The 18,830-nt window shown below is 37.1% G+C and overlaps 1 protein-coding gene across 3 annotated transcripts in view; it reads right to left on the minus strand.

Moving 5' to 3' along the window:
- The window catches only part of LOC115230201 (L-seryl-tRNA(Sec) kinase), a 65,384-nt gene that overhangs the window by 10,708 nt on the left and 35,846 nt on the right, over window positions 1-18,830 (minus strand). For 2 of the 3 annotated variants that reach the window (XM_029800409.2, XM_029800416.2), the window contains one exon: window positions 2,470-2,668. In XM_029800409.2, coding sequence (XP_029656269.1) covers window positions 2,470-2,652 — 183 coding nt within the window. In that variant the 5' untranslated portion in view covers window positions 2,653-2,668. Of the gene's footprint in view, window positions 1-2,469; window positions 2,669-14,073; window positions 14,085-18,830 lie in introns of those variants that run through there. The other variant, XM_036499230.1, reaches the window with a different exon arrangement.

An 18,830-nucleotide genomic window follows, 5' to 3' on the forward strand; every position in this document is an offset into this window, starting at 1 on the left:
TAATCATGTAGACGTTTCAATATCTGGAGTGCTGCACCCACCAAAGCACATTTTAGGTCAGCAAAATAAAGTTAAGCACTGAACAGGCAACAATTTACAACCACTGTTTTGTTGATAAGCTGTCTCCTTCTTCCAAAATTTCTATTGAAGCTACAGAGCCTCTCTATAGTTGTCCCTCCTCTAGAAGTAGCAGCAAACTCTCCCGACAATGAACCCCTGATGTCTGAAATAAGGATAAATACATTGGACAGTGATATACAAAAAGGGTGGGAAGGACATGACTGAAATTCCTTTGATCATATGTCTGCTCAGTCGGGACTGAGGCATAGGACTAAACAACTACATCGTTATCATCTCACAACCATCACTACCACCACCACCATCTACTACTCCAACTACAGCAGTTTTTGCCCATTTGATAGACAAGTGCTTTAAACTGTGTATCCAATATATTTTTACCAATCCTCCTTTTTCTAGATTTGCAATACTTTAGAATTTCCTTCCTGCTTGTGTTTTCATTCCTTGAGTCTACAAGAGAACCTCTACATGACCACTCAATTTGCACGAAGTAACAGTCACACCTCTTTTAAATGATGCCCTATTTCCCTAAAAAAAAATAAATAAAGAAAAAGGAAGACACATAGGAGACATTTGATATGTAATCCTACATATATGGTCATGGCTGGAAAATATTTGACCATGAATCAAGATTATTTAGTGGTAATCTGGGGCTAAAGAACAATTTGTCATGCTTGTATCATCCAGTCATACACTGGTACTTCCCTAAGAGAGTACCCCAGTATTTATCTGATACTATTTTGTTTACCAAATGTTGTTATATGCACACACACACATGTATGTATTTATGTATGTATGCACGCATGATGAGTTTCAGCAGTTTCTGTACACCTATTACCATTCACAGGGCTATGGTAGAAGATTCTCTAGGTTAACACAGAAGTATTGTCTACAGAACCATGAGGTTGTACAGCAAACGTCTTAGCCACACAGCCATGCCTATTTGAAGGATTAAAGATAAAGTCAACCAAGGCAGGATTGTACTAAAAAAAGTGTAGCTACCTCAAGGCATTTTGTCTGACAGCCTAGCCTAATAATTCTACTAGCTTACCATTCTAACAACAACAATTACACTTTTCTAATTCTCTGATATCCCAGAGGAGACTTCTTGAACTACATAGTAATTTCTTAGATTGGCACATCACCAAAACTTGTTGGGGAGAGTATAAGATTCTCTCCTGGCAAAAGGACAACCATAACACAATGGTCTATCTCTTTAGAGCCAGAAAATGCTTCAGCCCTCAAGAATTGTTAACACTTTCTATAAAGCTGAAAACAGGCCCCAAATGTAATATTGCTTCCACACTTAGAATGATGTCACTGCTATGCATACAGACTGCATCTAGAAGAGGGCAACTTGACTTATTGGAATTAAATCACTATCAGCTTCTGATTCATAAATACTCATCTGTTCTCTTTTCATAACTATAATGGTTCCTATTCCTCAGAGCTACTGTTTTTGTACCTACACTTGTCTCTTTCCCTCTCATCACTCTTACTGCAAACCTCACAACTAACCATCATGCCCATGCCTTCCTTCTCAGATCATCTTTCCTATGGAAACTTCTCCCTGCAAGTGTTGATCTGAAACAGTTTAAACATGACATTAATGGCATCAAGCTCCTTGGTCTCAGAGGGCCAGCAGAGATCAGAGACACTGCCTCTTCTTGCAGATTCAGCAAGTAATATGCATGTATGTATATATATATATATATTTTAGTTAAACTTATTTTTTTTTATAAAGCCTGGTATTTATTCTATTGGTTTCTTTTGCTGAACCACTAAGTTACAGGGATGTAAACACACCAACACCAGTTGCCAAGTGGTGGTGGGAGTCAGACACATATATAAACACACGCACACACACACAACAGGTACTTTTGCAATCAAACCATAATAGATAAAAGTCAAACCTTGCAGTATTTAAATTCCCCAAACACCTAAAGGTATTTTGTCAGGTGCTCTATAACTTCTGCCACTTCACTGCCAAATGTATATATCAGTAGTTTCAGTTACATAATAAAGGTTTATGAATGTGAACATTAAAATATGGCACCTGAGGAGGGTTAGAGAATATACTAATAAAAATAATGATTGGAGAAAGTCAATATAATTGCCTTAATGAATTTATATTATCACTTTGGTCATATTACCTGTATATCAGATATCATTTCGTGATATTTATATGTCTTTGACAGAAAAGATTTAATTCTTGTTTGGTCAGTCCTAATTATGCAATACAATAGCAACGTCAAGAATATATAAAATTTATTTCATTAATTTGCTGTCTTGCAAGTGTAGGTTTGAAAGAAACGATCTCAGTAAGTTTGGGACACTCTACAAAGAATAGTTTATCTAATGTACTGAGACATCAACATTCAAAATTTTTACCTGTTGCACTAAGTTGGGCTTTTCTGTCAGGAAAGCAGTAATATTGTCTGGCATTAAGTCATCATATGAAAGATGAACAACATGATAGATGCTTTTGAACTCTGGTGATGCTTTCAGTCTTTTAGCCAAAGTTGTTTTACCACAGGCAGGCAGACCACAAAGAATTAGTAAGCATGTATCCATGTTTATGGGCTAAAACCTGGTATAATAAAATAATAACAATAACAGTAAAACAATAACAACAACAATAACACGAGCATTCAATTTTGGCACAAGGCCAGCAATTTCAGGGGGAGTAAGTTGATTATATAGACCTCAGTGTTCAAACTTTGTCTAGGGCACAGTATTGACTTAATAGGGGTAGGCGAATTCCGGAAGGCTAGCTGTTGTCATGACACATATTTTGAAGTATTAAACTTTATTTTATATATTGTATATTAGTCAAGCCTGATATATGTGTTAGTCAATCAGTCTGCCTATTTTTCTTATGTTTTGGATTGGTAGTTTGTATACCCATAGCCTTTCTAAGGTCATTAACAGTGTTGGTAGAAAAGTAAGTTGAAATGATACTGAAAAATGCAGTTTAGAATTTTTGTCCAAATACTTTGGGTATATTTATTTAGTTCTAATACATATATACATGTATGGTTTCTTTCAGGTTTTCTAATTCTCTCTTTAGTCCATTTAGTTAAGGAGTTAGATATCAGACAAAGGGGTTTGTTCAGAGACAGCTACATGGTCCAGGTTTTCGTTGTCATAGGTAGAAAAATTCCCAACTTGTTTGAAGACAAATCCTGATAATCAGATGCAGGAATCCTTGTTTTAGGTATGCATCTGATTCAATGAAGACCTTTTCCCAGCTGATACCGGGAAAGTTAAAGCTCTGTGTCATCATGATATTAGGAACTATGGCTTCCTTCAAATCACTTGATGAAACCATTGATGAGATTCTGACTAGGAAATTTGGAGTAGCATGCAGTCTCAAAGTGTTGCTTGTCAATCCTTATACCAACAAATACAAATTCATCCTCTTTACTGGTACGTTCATGAGTAACTGTGACATTGTAACTTTCCTTTTATACTAATCAGTACCCCCACTTCCACCTGTATTATGGTTTTGAGATAAAGGATGAACTCTTGGATAATATTGGTTTTAAATTTTGATACAAGGCCAGAGAAAGGCAGACGAAATGCTGCTAAGCATTTTGTCCAGCATGCTAACAATTCTGCCAGCTTTCTGTTTTCACTCTTGGATAATATTGTTAACCAAACTATCACCATCACAGTGTCTTTCTGGCAGTATGATTACTGAGGATGTGTGCAGCTAAACTAGATGATATATATTTTATTGCATTGAGTTTCATCTGACTATTGAATGATTTCACCAAATATTTTGTGGGATGTTGCAATTGATAAGGTTAATTCTATTATTCGACAGGTACATTTAGTCCAACCCATACTGGCATAGAAAAGGGACATTAAATAATGATGCTAATGATGATATTTTATCTACCCTAGAAGGAAGAAAAACAAATAAATATCACTTCAATAGGATTTTAACATAAAACAAAAAGGAATGTAAATCTGAGGTTTATTGTTTAGCACTTTACTAATTCTCACTCTTACCATCTTAATGGAAACAATAATTTCTAACTTAGGCCAAAGCTATATTTTTGGGGATGGTACTGACCACAGTACTTGACTGATATCTTATTTTATCAACCTAAGAATGATGAAAATAAAGTCGACCCAACCATTCAATAATAATAATGTCATGGAAAGCCAAAGAAAAAAAATGCAGAGATGACTGTTCTATAAAAAAAAAAGACCATCATCAAAATAATGAGAAAAAGTTAAATCATATTTAACTAGAAAAATGTATGATCTTTAAAGACATAAAATAAATAGTACACTGAAAATTGATTCAAATATAACTGTTGCTGCTTTCATAACATCATAAAGAAAATATAAACAGAAATCAAAATAAGAGAAAGCCAATGCAAAAACAAAGACCATTAAATTTTCATAAATAAACAATAATGCTTCAAATTAGTCTTAGGTCCTCCTGCGCCGTGTGGCACATTGGGTGGAAAGGCTTCTCCAACATGGTTGGTCAGCTGCAGCGATTTCAGCTTCATCCTATGAAATGTCAATGGCTTTGAGGTCATTGATGAAGGTGCAGCGCCAAGTCACTTTTGGTCACCCTTGTTTTCTCTTGCCATGTGGTGGCTTTTACAGAATGGCGGTTCTTGCATGCCGTGATGATGGTAATCGGAGGACATGGCCTGCAGATCACAAGCAGCACTCAGTGACAACATCATGGAGTGGATGGGTGTCAGTTCAGCGATGTATCTCGTCATTGCTGATGTGGTGCTGGTATGGTATTCACAATGCTTCAAACAGGTAAAATGATTTTTTTTTTAAGTATAAAAGATGCTATTACATAAAATACATATTTATCAATGAGAGTATGCACAATACATCAAATACTCTTTTTGAGAGTTACACAGAAGAGTTCTTGTTTTGTTATCTGTATAAGAGCAATCTGGTAAAGTCAATATTATATTAGGTCAAACAATTATAATTATTTATGATATAATTACATATTTTAAGTCTAAAATCATCACTACCATGAATTTTAATGTCTATTTTCCATGTAAATATGTAAAATATATATTTAATATTATATTACATTTTATACTTAAAAAAACATTACTAAATAAACATATCTGAAGCATAAATGTAGAGGAAATTTAATGACATTTGTTTATATAGTAATTCAGATTTTTGTTGGTATTTACTTATGAGCTTACAGCTGTAATATGAAGAGGAGCAGATGAAAGGAGATGAAAAGGGAAGAAAAATCATATAATTTTCAAATGTTTTATGTGAGCATTTAAAAAAATGTCATCCAATTAACTTGTTGCACCGAAACAAGTGATATGAAAAGAAAATATCTGTATGTATATAAAGGCCACTATCTGGCAGATTAAGTCCTAGTAACCTAGAAAAGAGAGAGAGAGATGCCAAGATATTGTAAGAACAGTATGTATAAGAAGTATGAAGAACTCCTTAAAGTTATTTGACTGCTTTATCCAGATTTTTGCTTCTAACAATGCACAAAAAAAAATGTCTTTTTCCCAAGGATTGAAATGACTTGTGGCATAACTATGAGACGTAATTCCACAGCAAGACTACATATCAACATCATTAATTTAGTGCCCTTTTTCCATGCTTTTATGGGTCAGGAAAAATTTATCGAAGCTGATTTTTATAGCCAGATACCTCTTCCCATCACTAACCCTCATTTGTTTCTAAGCAAAGTAATACTGCCCACTAAGTTACCCATTACTACTAACAACTGAGAGATTCTCAAGAATGCTTCTAGATACCGGAAATATCCTGGTCACTATGGCTTTGTTGTTGAGTGCATAAAAAACCCCAATAATCTGAAGGTACCATTACCAGGACCATTGACTAACTATTCTGATTCAAAAAGAACATCCATACCTCAAGGTTCACTCGTTTCTGAAACAACATTGCATCTCATTTGATTCAAATCAGATGTTAATAAGTGTGACAAAAATCTTGGTCATGCTGTTGGCTACTGCAATCTATATCTTAATCAACCGAGGATGTTATGCAAGCAACCGTGCATCCAGGCCAACCCAAGACATGTTGTACATCTATACACCCTACCTTTATTAGGTTGTATAAATGTACATTTCATTTCTATAATTTACACACTCCTTTAAATCACTAGTTGTATTTTGGTTTTGTATTCTTTTTTTTTTTAAACAAGTTTTCTACTTCTGATATCTTTTTTGTTTTAAGAATGAATCTTATTAAATTTGCTTCACTAACAGAATCCAAAGTTGCTTTAATACCAAAGTTATGTTATCTCTCTAGACCTGTGTTTGTTCTGGTAGCATTATTAATGCAGTTTTCTTATTATTAACAACAAAAATATAAAAAAATATAAGAATAAAAACATTATTAAAACTAAAAACATTCAGAATACAAATCATTAAGACAGACCTACTTGCATTCAAAACTAAGGTAAACAAAACTCAACAAAATCAAATCACAGCATATCTACCAGATACTGACCAACAAAAGCCAGACTAGAATTATACAATAAAAATATGAAGAAAATGATTTGAAAAAAGTTTTAACCCTTTAGTGTTTTAACTGGCCATATCCAACCCGAATATTCTACTTTAAGTTCAAACTGACCAGATCCAGCCTCTTAAAGCTACCTACAATGTCATTCTAAAAATAAACAATAACACTATCAGAATCGTGAAACCATAAGATAATGCATGATTAATTCAAAACAATTGAAGTAAAAAAAAAAGCAGTAAATTTGACAAAATAATCTGAATGCTAAAGGGTTAAGAAGAGGAAACTTTTATGATTTTGAATATGACAATAAAAGTGGAAATAGTTCACTAATCAAAATTGATTGAAATCTTCTTCTTTAGACCCATAAAATACTTTCCATACTACCACTTGGAGCCTTTAATGCAGTTGTCTCTGTTGCAGACTTCTATTGCTTAGTATAGCTCCACTTCCTGTTCTTTGGGGACCTTTAGCAGAATCTGCTCTGTTACAAGCATTTGAGCCAGTCTTAGCTCTGAAAACTTTTCATTGGTCATCATTCCCTTAGAAGGAGTGTGGGGCATGTACTTCCTCCTACAAAAAGAAAAGCATTTTGACTAAGTCTCTAGTTTGAGATTTCTTCCTCTTTCCAGAATAACAAAGACCTTGTAAAACATTATGGGTTCAACTTTTAAGAAAATTAAATTCAACAATAAAAGAGCAGTAATAAAAACATAAACCAAATCTGCTCCTTGTAGACTTAATGAAAACAGATGTAACATCAATGTCATCAGGATAATCAAAAGAAAAAAAATCTAGGTAGCATCCACAGTAGTCAAAGAAAAATGAGTAGTCTCAAGCCTTCATGAAATCAACAAAAATAAAGGCACCCAAAAATCAAAGACAGTCTTACTACATTGCATAAGACTTGTTATGAAATGTGACGATCATTCTTTTAACTGAACAAACTGATGTTATTAAGAATTAGATTAAAAGCAAAACTTCATACAATTCTAATAGAAAGAGAAGAGACCAATTTGGCAGAGGAGTATAGTTGAAGGGATCCTCATGGATGAAAATATTTAAAACACATGCAGTAACTAAATAACTGTGAAAAGGAATATAAGAACAGTAGTTCAGATGTTCCAAGAAATAAACTGGAAAGCGCTACAAGGTGATAAGATAAACTTTTGGTTGAAATATTCAACAGGCAGAACACCGCCTGAATGACTCACTAATGGAAAACTCAGTTCCCAGCAACATCACACAACTATAGACCAATCAGCTATCTGTCAATAGAATTATAAAGTCTTATATTGCACTAATATCAGAGATGATGATTACCTGGAAAGTAGCAAATTTCTGAAGAACAGAAGTGAAGCTACACCAGCTCATATGGTTGCAAAGATAATTACTAGCTACTAAATCCTTAATCAAGAACGTAGAAAAAGAAAGATCAATCTGAGTATGGCATGGATTGGTTAACTTTTGACAGGTTTCTCCATTCACAGATTCTAAAGGAATAAGCTGTTTAGGGCAGCAATAGCAAAAAAACTACATCAAATATAGAGGCAAAGGGGTGTTAGAGTCATTAGAGAAGCAGATAAAATATTTTGTATTTATTCTCATTCTCTGAGTTCAAATTGTGTCAAGTCCAACTTGTCTTCCATTCTCTTAAGATTAATAAATAAAGTACCTATTCAATATTGGAATCAATTCTTCAGTCACTATTTCTTACTGAAAGAAATTAGTTCAGTTCAGCCCTGGAGAAGGATTGGCCCAACCAAGTTCAAGATACCAAAAAACATGCCAAGTGTCATGATACTGCCCCCTATTGTACCAGCATGGATTGAAAGCCAAAGAAAGGAAAGAAAAAAAAAAATCAACTGTCATGGCTAAAAGACAAATAATTCTACATATAGAAAAGAGGGAATTTTAAAAACAAACCTCATCCCTATTAGAATAGGATGTTTAACATTTTTAACCAATGTGCCAAAGTCAGACTAGACTTAGATACAGGCAATCAAGCATCTTTTGTATATTGTTGATCTCAAGGTGTTTACTGCAGATGATAAACAACGGCAAACACATATAATGGAGGAATTGATATTGAAATTTGGTAACGGAAATTTACAAAAGCAATTTTAAAGAGAGGAAAATTTTTTAAAAAATCATAAATATCATGTTAGATAAAGAAGTAGAGATAAGAGACTTAGACTATACAGACTTGGAAATACTCAGGAATTAAAGAATAAGATAAAGTACAGTGCATGCACAAATTAAAGAAAAGGTTAGGAAGGAATGTTATTGACAATTGTAAGACAAAATAAAAGCCTTTCTCCCAGGAACTACCAAAAAACATACAATGAAGTAAAACACACACAAAATCTGTATATATAAAAGGCAGGATGTGTGTGTGTACGTGAATGTAATTTATGCATGTCCACAAATTAGCCCGCATGTAGCTCCAATTTTATGAGGACATTTGTCATGACCCTAGCTGTATTTTCGTCAACTTATTTTTCCCATAGGCACTAGTGAATAGCAGTAAAAATGAATTTTCAACCTAAACTTTTAACAATTTTCAGGTCGGAGAAATCACCATTGTTTGCATTGATGAATAGTGATGAATAGGCTTTTGTTAAGACTTTTGTTGTTTTTATTTCTCATCAAGGAAAAAAGTGTTTTGTTGATATATGGGCAACACACACACACACGAACATGTATGCATACAAAAAACATGTATGCAATAGGTGTACGTATGTACACGTGTGTATGTGTGCGTTGCCCATATATCATCATCATCATCATCATCGTTTAGCGTCCGTTTTCCATGCTAGCATGGGTTGGACGGTTCTACTGGGGTCTGTGAAGCCAGAAGGCTTCATCAGGCCCAGTCAAATCTGGCAGTGTTTCTACGGCTGGATGCCCTTCCTAACGCCAACCACTCCGTGAGTGTAGTGGGTGCTTTTTACGTGCCACCCGCACTGGTGCCAGACAGAGCTGGCAAACGGCCACGAACGGATGGTGCTTATTATGTGCCACCGGCACGAGGGCCAGGCGAGGCTGGCAACGGACACGAAACGGGGCGGTGCTGGCAACGGTCGCGAAACGGAAAGTTCTCTTACATGCCACCGGCACTGGTAACACATCTGCAATTTCCATTGATCGATTTCCATTGATCGATTTCGATTCTGATCGTCACTTGCCTCAACGGGTCTTCACAAGCAGAGTTTTGACATGCCACCGGCACTGGTAGCACATCCGCAATTTCCATTGATCAATTTCGATTCTGATCCTCACTTGCCTCATCACGTCTTCACAAGTAGAGTTTTGTGTCCCAAGAAGGGAAGGTATGCATTCGTAGGCTGGCTCCATCCCATGTAGAAGGCCACGGGTTATGAACTCACTTGTCCTGCCGGGTCTTCTCGCGCACAGCACACTTCCAGAGGTCTCGGTCTCTAGTCATTTCCTCAGTGAGACCTAAAGTTCGAAGGTCGTGCTTCACCACCTCGTCCCAGGTTTTCCTGGGTCTGCCTCTTCCACAGGTTCCCTCAACCGCTAGGGTGTGGCACTTTTTCACACACCTATCTTCATCCATTCTCGCCACATGACCATACCAGCGCAAACGTCTCTCTTGCACACCACAACTGATGCTTCTTAGGTCCAGCTTTTCTCTCAAGGTACTTACACTCTGCCGAGTGTGAGTACCGGCATTACACATCCATTGGAGCATACTGGCTTCATTTCTAGCGAGCTTACGCATATCCTCAGCAGTCACGGCCCATGTTTCACTGCCATGTAGCATGGCTGTTCGTACACACGCATCATACAGTCTGCTTTCACTCTGTGCGAGAGGCCTTTTGTCACCAGTAGAGGTAAGAGCTCTCTGAACTTTGCCCAAGCTATTCTTACTCTAGCAGTTACACTTTCAGCACACCCGCCCCCGCTGCTGACTTGGTCACCTAGGTAACGGAAACTATCAACTATTTCTAGTTTTTCTCCCTGGAAAGTGATGGAAGTTGGTCTCAGAGCATTTTCAGTGTTTATTGTTCCTGAGCATCTGCCACATACAAAAACCATCTTCCTAGTTAGCCTTCCTTTGACATTGCTGCATCTCTTATGTGTCCATAGCTTACACTTGGTGCATCTTATAGAGTTTCTACCTACACCTTTTACAGATCGAGCAGGGCCATCTACCTGAAGGTGTTTGTGATTTGTCTACCTTCCTACTGATTACGACTTTGGTTTTAGCTAGATTGACTCTGAGGCCCTTCGATTCTAATCCTTGTTTCCACACCTGAAACTTCTCCTCCAGTTCTGATAGCGACTCAGCAATTAGAGCAAGGTCATCAGCATAGAGGAGCTCCCAAGGGCATCCTGTCTTGAATTCCTCCGTTATTGCCTGGAGGACTATGATAAATAGGAGGGGGCTGAGTACTGAGCCTTGGTGGACTCCTACCTCTACCCGGAATTCTTCACTGTACACATTTCCAACCCTCACCCTACTAGCGGCGTCCCTGTACATGGCCCGCACAGCTCTCACTAACCATTCATCTATCCCTAGTTTCCTCATTGCCACCAGATAAGGGATCGGGGGACCCTGTCGAAGGCTTTCTCCATGTCAACAAAAGCCAGGTACAGGGGCTTATCTTTGGCTAGGTATTTCTCCTGCAGCTGCCTTACCAGGAATATAGCATCAGTAGTACTTTTCCCTGGCACAAACCCAAACTGCATCTCATCTAACTAACTCTCTCTCTAATTAGTTGGGCTATGACCCTCTCCGTAACCTTCATCACCTGGTCCAACAGCTTGATACCTCTGTAGTTATTTGTATCTAGGGCATCACCTTTACCTTTGTAGCAGTTGACTATTATACTGCTACACCAGTCATTGGGTATGACCCTTTGTGTATCACCTGATTAACTATACAGGTGACTAGGCTATAGCCGACACTACCAGACATTTTGAGCATCTCTGCAGTGATTCCTGATGGGCCTGGGGCTTCCCTGTCTTCATGCTTCTAATTGCCTTAGCTACCACGGAACTATCAACTCGGATAGCTGGTCCCTCTGTTGGGTCAACATTCGGCAGACTCTCTTATCCCATTCATTTTCTTCATTCAGCAACCTTTCATAGTGGCATCTCCAAACCTCTCTCTTTGCATCCTCATTTAGCGCAAGTGAACCATCTTCCATGCGAACACACTTCTCTCCTACCACATCATGATTCTCTCTCACACACTGTCTTGCAACACGAAACACCTCCAGTCTTTGGTCCTCACGGCGCAGAACATTGGCAAATTTTTTCTTATCTGCTTCCCCTCTGGCTAAATAAACCTGTCTCCTAGCTTCTCTTTTGGCAGTCTGATACAATCCCCTGCTACCCCCATTTTTCCAGACCTTCCAAGCCTGTCTCTTTTCTCTAATAGCCCTGTCTACAATATTGTTCCACCACCACGTTATTCTAGGTCGAGAGGGGACTTTGCACCAGCCACAGATCTGGTCAGTGGCTCTCAGCAGGTTGTCCCTTAGAAACGTCCAGCTGTCTTCTACCCCCTGTGATGCTCTATCCCCTTCTACTTCGTCAAAGGCTTCAAGTAATATGTCCCTAAATCTCTGTCCATTTGCAGGATCTTTAAGCTTCCAGATCCTTCTTCTCCATATTTGTCGTCTTCTGGTTGTCCTCCTAGTCCTGATCCTAAAGTCACTAACTACCAGTCTATGTTGTGGGGTACATTCTTCACCTGGGAAGGTTTTGGCATTTATAAGCAGCCATCTCTCCCTTTGCCTTGTAAGGATGTAGTCAATTGGCTGGTATGTTGGCCCGATTGGTAAGTGACTAGGTGGCTGGTAGGTTTCCTGAAGTTAGTGTTGCAAATCATAAGATTATTTGCATCGCAGAACTCCAGCAGCCTGGTTCCCTCCTTGTTGCGGGAGCCATAGCCATAGCCTCCATGTACGCCATGGAAGCCCCCAGCATGTCGTCCAACGTGACCATTGAAGTCACCAGCCACAAAGATAAGGTCTCTGTCGTTCGTCAACGAGGTAGTCTGCAGTAGAGTGTCATAGAATTGGTCTTTCTGTCCATCGGGTAGCCCCGACTGAGGAGCATAGGCTGATATAATGGTTGCTAAACTATGATGAAGCACTAATCTAATCTTAAGTATTCTGTCACATACTCTGATTACCTCAATTACTTTATCTACCCTATATATATATATATATAATTTGGGTGAAATCCATTGAAATTGGTTTGTGCCAGTGGAACATAAAAAGCACCATCCAAACGTGGCCGATGCCAGCGCCACCTCGACTGGCTTATGTGCCGGTGGCACATAAAAAGCACCCACTATACTGGTGGAGTGGTTGGCATTAGGAAGGGCATCCAGCTGTAGAAACACTGCCAGATCAGATTGGAGCCTGGTACAGCCTCCTGGCTTCCCAGACCCCAGTCGAACCGTTCAACCCATGCTAGCATGGAAAACGGACGTTAAACGATGATGATGATGATGATGATATATATATATATATATACATATACATAAAAACCTATACATAAAATAATGTAATAAAAAATACACAATGTTTGAAAGAGAAAAGAATTTGGATGGTTATTGCAGCAACACCTACAGTTCTGCTCAATCAAGGGTGACTCAGAGTTAAACAATGATGACAATATAGAGAATGACAAAATATTGTTGGTGGTAGGAAAATTTATAAATATCCTGGGGAGGATACAAATTGATAATAGAGTAACACACCTACTGACATGATTTCAATTAGATACTAGGTGACGTATTACCAATCCCATAACAGCCTACATGTTACATATTCGCAGAATTATTAGGTGTTGAATTTAAAACAAAAATAAAAAGAACAAAATTACAATGAAATGAAAAGAAGAAATAAAAGACTTTCAAAAAAAGTCGAATCAGCTTTCCCCTATCTCCAACAGAATATCAAGAATAAAACTTATAAAAAAGAGCAAAACAGACTGATTGGTAAGATTTGAACCACATATCTATCATGTATCAGGTGACTGCAATACCAGTTACATAACAGATGACCTACTAGTCACTCTTCCTCAAATTAGGAACTTAAATGTTTTCAATTTATTTTTTTAGATGTGCAACATTCTTCTCAACAAGATAACTTAATAGCAAAATATGTTAAACTATATATGTATATATAGAGGTGCAGGCAAAGCTATGTGGTCAACCAGCTAGCTTTGTAAACACACAGTTTCTCATGATGTCAAAGCCATATATATATATATTCTTTTCTTTTACTTGTTTCAGTCATTTGAATGTGGCCATGCTGGAGCAATGCCACGACAGGGTTTAGTCAAACAAACTGACTCCAGGACTTATTTCTTAAGCCTAGTACTTATGGTCTTCTCTTCTGGTGAACCACTAAGTTACGGGGAGGTAAACACACCAACACCGGTTGCCAAGAAGTGATGGGGGGAGGGGGACGAACCCAGACACAAAGATACACACACACATATATATAAAAGAAACAGTAACTGGAGCTGAATCATGAAGCTTATAGATTACTGAAAAATATAATGGCACAGAGACCATAATAGAAGAAATAGAACAAAGAATCAAGACAAAGGAAGGGAATATGAATATAATATATATATATATATATATATATATATATATATATATACACACACACACACACACAGATAAATAAATAGATAGGTATAGCTATCTACAATTAATAAAGCAGTGTAAACAAAAGGAGATTTTTATGAATAATGAAAGTGAATTTTATCAGCAAATTGTGCTAGAGAATGAGAAAATATAATACAAGATTCTGGTAAATCATTACAATCCTGGACACACTTCTGAAGTAACAAACTGAAATATTTATTTAAAAAATTTTTTAGACAAGAGGAAGAGGCAGTGCCAAAGATATTTTTACAGAGCTCCTGATTCTGGTGGAAAGAGGGAGGAAGGTATCTTCAGCTAGAGATCTGGCATAAATACTTGCAATAAAGTGAACTCTTCTAAACGCACTCAAAGTATTTTCAGTAGAGTTTCACCTAAGTAGGTCATACCTGGACTGAATTCCGAATGCAAAGAGCCAGAACAAATACAAGGCATCCACAGTTCCATATTTAAGAGATGAGGAATTATGTACATTATTTACATTTGACGGATATCTGTCCTCATCTTGTTTGTTGTTAATACAACGTTGAGTACATGCAGTTTTTAGTAATATTCTCTTCAGATGGAACTGCAAATGGCTCGCTATCTCCAGTGACCTCACACAGGACCATTGAGCGTGGGCCGACATGGTTCGGGATGCAGTTAGGACCAGAGAAGAAGCCGGCTCAACCCGCCCTGGGTGAACGCTGTCACAAGTACAAGTAAGTATATTCTCTTCTATTGGTGGTTTTACCCAAAGGAGATATTTGCAAAGTGTTGTATTACTCTTCAATACTGTCCTGATGTCATATGGGCTGCATATCTTTTGTATCTTTTCGGAGAGGCCTTTCACATAGGGTAGACAGACTGTAGACAGTTTATTGGTTGCATCCTCTCTTTTCTTCATAATTGGAGTAGATAGTATGTTTTTGGGATAGTTGTTGCTTAATAGATTGTTACTGAGCTTGATCATTTCTTCGTGGTAGGTATCACGATCACTACTTATATTCTTTGCTCAATGTTTTAGTCACTGAGCAATTCCTCTCTTTACACTGTATGGATGGTGGGAATAGAAGTTAAAGTGGAAAAGAAATAAGTGTTGTAGGTAGAATTAATGAAAACATTTTAGCATATAATTCGATGGATGATGAGAAATATAACTTCTATTTACACTGGTGTGAATCATGGTGGACAGATGATGATTTGCAATGATTTCAGAGGAACAAGTCGAGTATATTTTGTTAGATATGCAGGGCTAACTTAAGAGAATATTTGGAACAAGAAAATTGAAGAAAGAGATGAGCATCAGAAAAAGTAAGAAAAATAATTGTTAGCATACAGATACAGTATAAACAGATGATTATTTTTCAAGTTGCTCTTTAGCTCTGGGTCAGCTCTAGTCAAGCAGGCTTATGATGAAAAGCATTTCAACCATAACTAGTCAGTTTTTGTTTTGTCAGATGTAGTGTTAGTTAATAGGTACTTTTTTTTTAAAGACAGTAGGTGTGATTTGAGGAAGATTTGGTTGTTATTTCTTGCAGGCTGATGACTGCTTAGAGGTACTCTCAATGACTTGATTTTTGCATGTTAAAAAAAGGGTGATGTCAGTTGGCAGAAGAAAGAGCTTATCTAAATTTTGTAGGTCAACAGAAATGTTCTACAGTTGAGAATGGTGTAACATTAAATGTCAAAAACAGATGTTCTATAGCAGACCCATTCAACCCATGCCAGTATTGGAAAATAGACATTACAACCAGAAGGACGATAGTAGTGATGATGATTTTGTACTCTTTGAGAGGAAGAGACGAACCTACTGCCAGAGAAAAACTTTTCCTTTCATGTAGAGAAGAATATTTTTTTTCAACTTTTTGGCTAAGATTCTCATTGAATTTCTATAGTTGAAAAATTTGGCACAAAATCAAAATCATTAGACGAGATATTTCTGTGTTGTAGGTTGCTCAAAACAACCAAAATAACAACACATTCTCGTCATTTGTCTCCGTACCATCTAATTTTTTTCCTCAATAAACGTGTTGAATTTCATTCACGAGTATTCCTCTTTAAACTTTGATTCTTTTTTTTATGTCTGAGAGTAAAGCTTCTTTTACATCAGCACTGATTTAAAACAGCAAATCAATGTCATTTTATTTAAATTAGTTTGGTTTAGTCAAAGGACTGCATGCATGGCTTTTGCAGGCTTCCAAGCCCAGCATGATTCGTGCTATTAGCAACACTGCTTGAACTACCAAAAGATGCAGGATAAAAGATGCGTGTGTGATTTCCAGAGGGATAATATTTTGAAGAATAAGTTCAGAATGAAATAGGAGCTGTGTACAATCAGGTGACGAAAAGTAAAGAAAAAAAATGACTTGAGAGTAACTGTATGGAGGCGGAATTAGACCAGTCAACTCCTGAGGAGTAGTACTACCATCATTACCACTGTAATACTGGTAGAAAAGGGTAGAGAGAGAAAAGAGAGAGAGAGAAGAGACAGCATGTGTACATGCCAGAGTCTAGAGTCTATGAGCATTTTCATACCAATCAGTTAAGTAGCCTTTGTTTGGATGAGAGCTAAGACATCTGTATGTATAACAGCAACATCATTCTAGATGTAGAAGTAATACTCCACTGTGGGCTTTGCCTGAGCTTTAAAGATGAATATTAGTCTTCAATATGCAATCTTTGCTATGTTGCAAATGTGCGATTGCTAGGAGCATTTGAAGCAAGCAAAAAGGTTCTAGTTGCTGTTTGTGCTTAGAATTGGTGAGATGTGATATTTTCTTGGTAAGTTCAGCGATTGCTTTTTTTGCTGTTAAATGAGACAAGGCTGGCATTTAAGGTCTTTGTTTATGGAATTGGTGCACATTACGCATAAAGTGTCTAGGCAGCATGTGGAAAAAAATGTTGGATGTGAATGAAGGATGATACCATCTGCATAGAAGTAGGTATTACATTGATGTAAGTGGGGAGAACATGGGGACAGAACTAAAACTCGAAGTACACCAGAATTGAAAGAATGTTGACAGTCAGACTGCATTAGAATATGATAATGCAGTATGAAAAAGAAGCCAACAATCCAAGAGACAAGTAATGGATGCAATCCTAGGCAAGAGATCAATGTATAAGACATAGTTGAAACCTCTGCTGAGGCTGAGGGCAACAAAAATGCTTTCACCAAATTTCTAAGGGTGAAAGCTTACTGTTGAGCAACAGAGAATAAATCTGGCTTTATGAAAGCAATGCTATATTAGTCATTAAAGAGGGAGAGACAGTGAAAGTCTTGGAGAATGTTTCTATCAATTCTGTAATAATGAAAATGAATGTGATAAAGGGGTTACGGCTCATGGGATTTTCAAAGATCAGGATACATCCATGTAGAGAGGACTGTCATTCAACCTGCTAGAAATGACTGCCAGTTTCTCCTCAAATCCCACTACTATATTAAAATCGGTCATACTATGTCATACTCCTAAAGACAAGATAGTTATGGTTGAAATATTTGTGATCATAGGTCTGCTCAGTCAGCATTGACCTGAGACTGACAAACCAGCAGGGAGGTTCTTTGTAGTCACTCAACATGTTACAAAAGGCAGCTAAATTTGATTCAAGCCACCCACTGCTGTCTTGTAAAAAGAACAGATTTCATAATGTATATCTAGATACACTATGTATGAATAAAAATGAGATGTCCATAGCTGGGATGCCTTTGATCATAAGTCTACTTAATCAAAGCTAATCAGGGATTAAATTTAACAATAAAAAACAAGCTTGGATTCAAGTTAAAAACTTTTATTAGTCATATAAGATGTTAGAGCTCTTATCTATTAGACCATAAGCATGTTGTGTGTGTGTTTGTGTGAGAAACAGACAGAAAGGATAATTAAGAAACACCTTTTGTTGTGAACTGAACTGCTTGACTAAGGTTGTAAACAGCTGCTATGTTGTGGACATATGCAAATGGACAACACTCACTGGAAGTAAAAGTATTGCTTGCTGACAAACGAATTATTCTCAACAGAGAAAGACAATGGGAGACAGTGTGTGATCAGACTTGGAGAAAGTCTGATCACACACTTCCCACATATTGTGTTGGACAAACAAATAAGATAAAGTAGGATCAAGGGGAAGGAAGATTTTCGCTGCTGCAAACAGATCCAACTTATGAGTATGTTAAAAACAAAACAAAACAAAATAAAACATTTCAATCTAACCCATGCCAGCAAGAAAAACTAGCAATTCTGATGAAGGACAAATAAATGTGCTTAACTTAGAGGTTAACAACCTTTACAGATATATTTGCTACTTCTTAAAAACAACTGAATCATAAGCTAACTGGAAAGCAACTTCTGTCAAGGAATTTTCCACACTCTTGAATAATATATCTTGCTTAATATATCATGTATATATATTACTAATATAGTTGGCTAAAGTTGCATTTTAAATGCATAACTCTTTCTCAGCTGCATTTCTATTCCACCCCCTTTCACACATATTCTGAGACTTTCCTTTGAACATGCACAATTAACAAGCTCTCTTGGCAGGGACCAGCAATCTAACATTTAAAATAATCTCTTCCATTAAGCCATCATATGTCATGTTA

This window comes from Octopus sinensis, linkage group LG2, assembly GCF_006345805.1.
Source record: "Octopus sinensis linkage group LG2, ASM634580v1, whole genome shotgun sequence".
Lineage (NCBI taxonomy): Eukaryota > Metazoa > Mollusca > Cephalopoda > Octopoda > Octopodidae > Octopus > Octopus sinensis.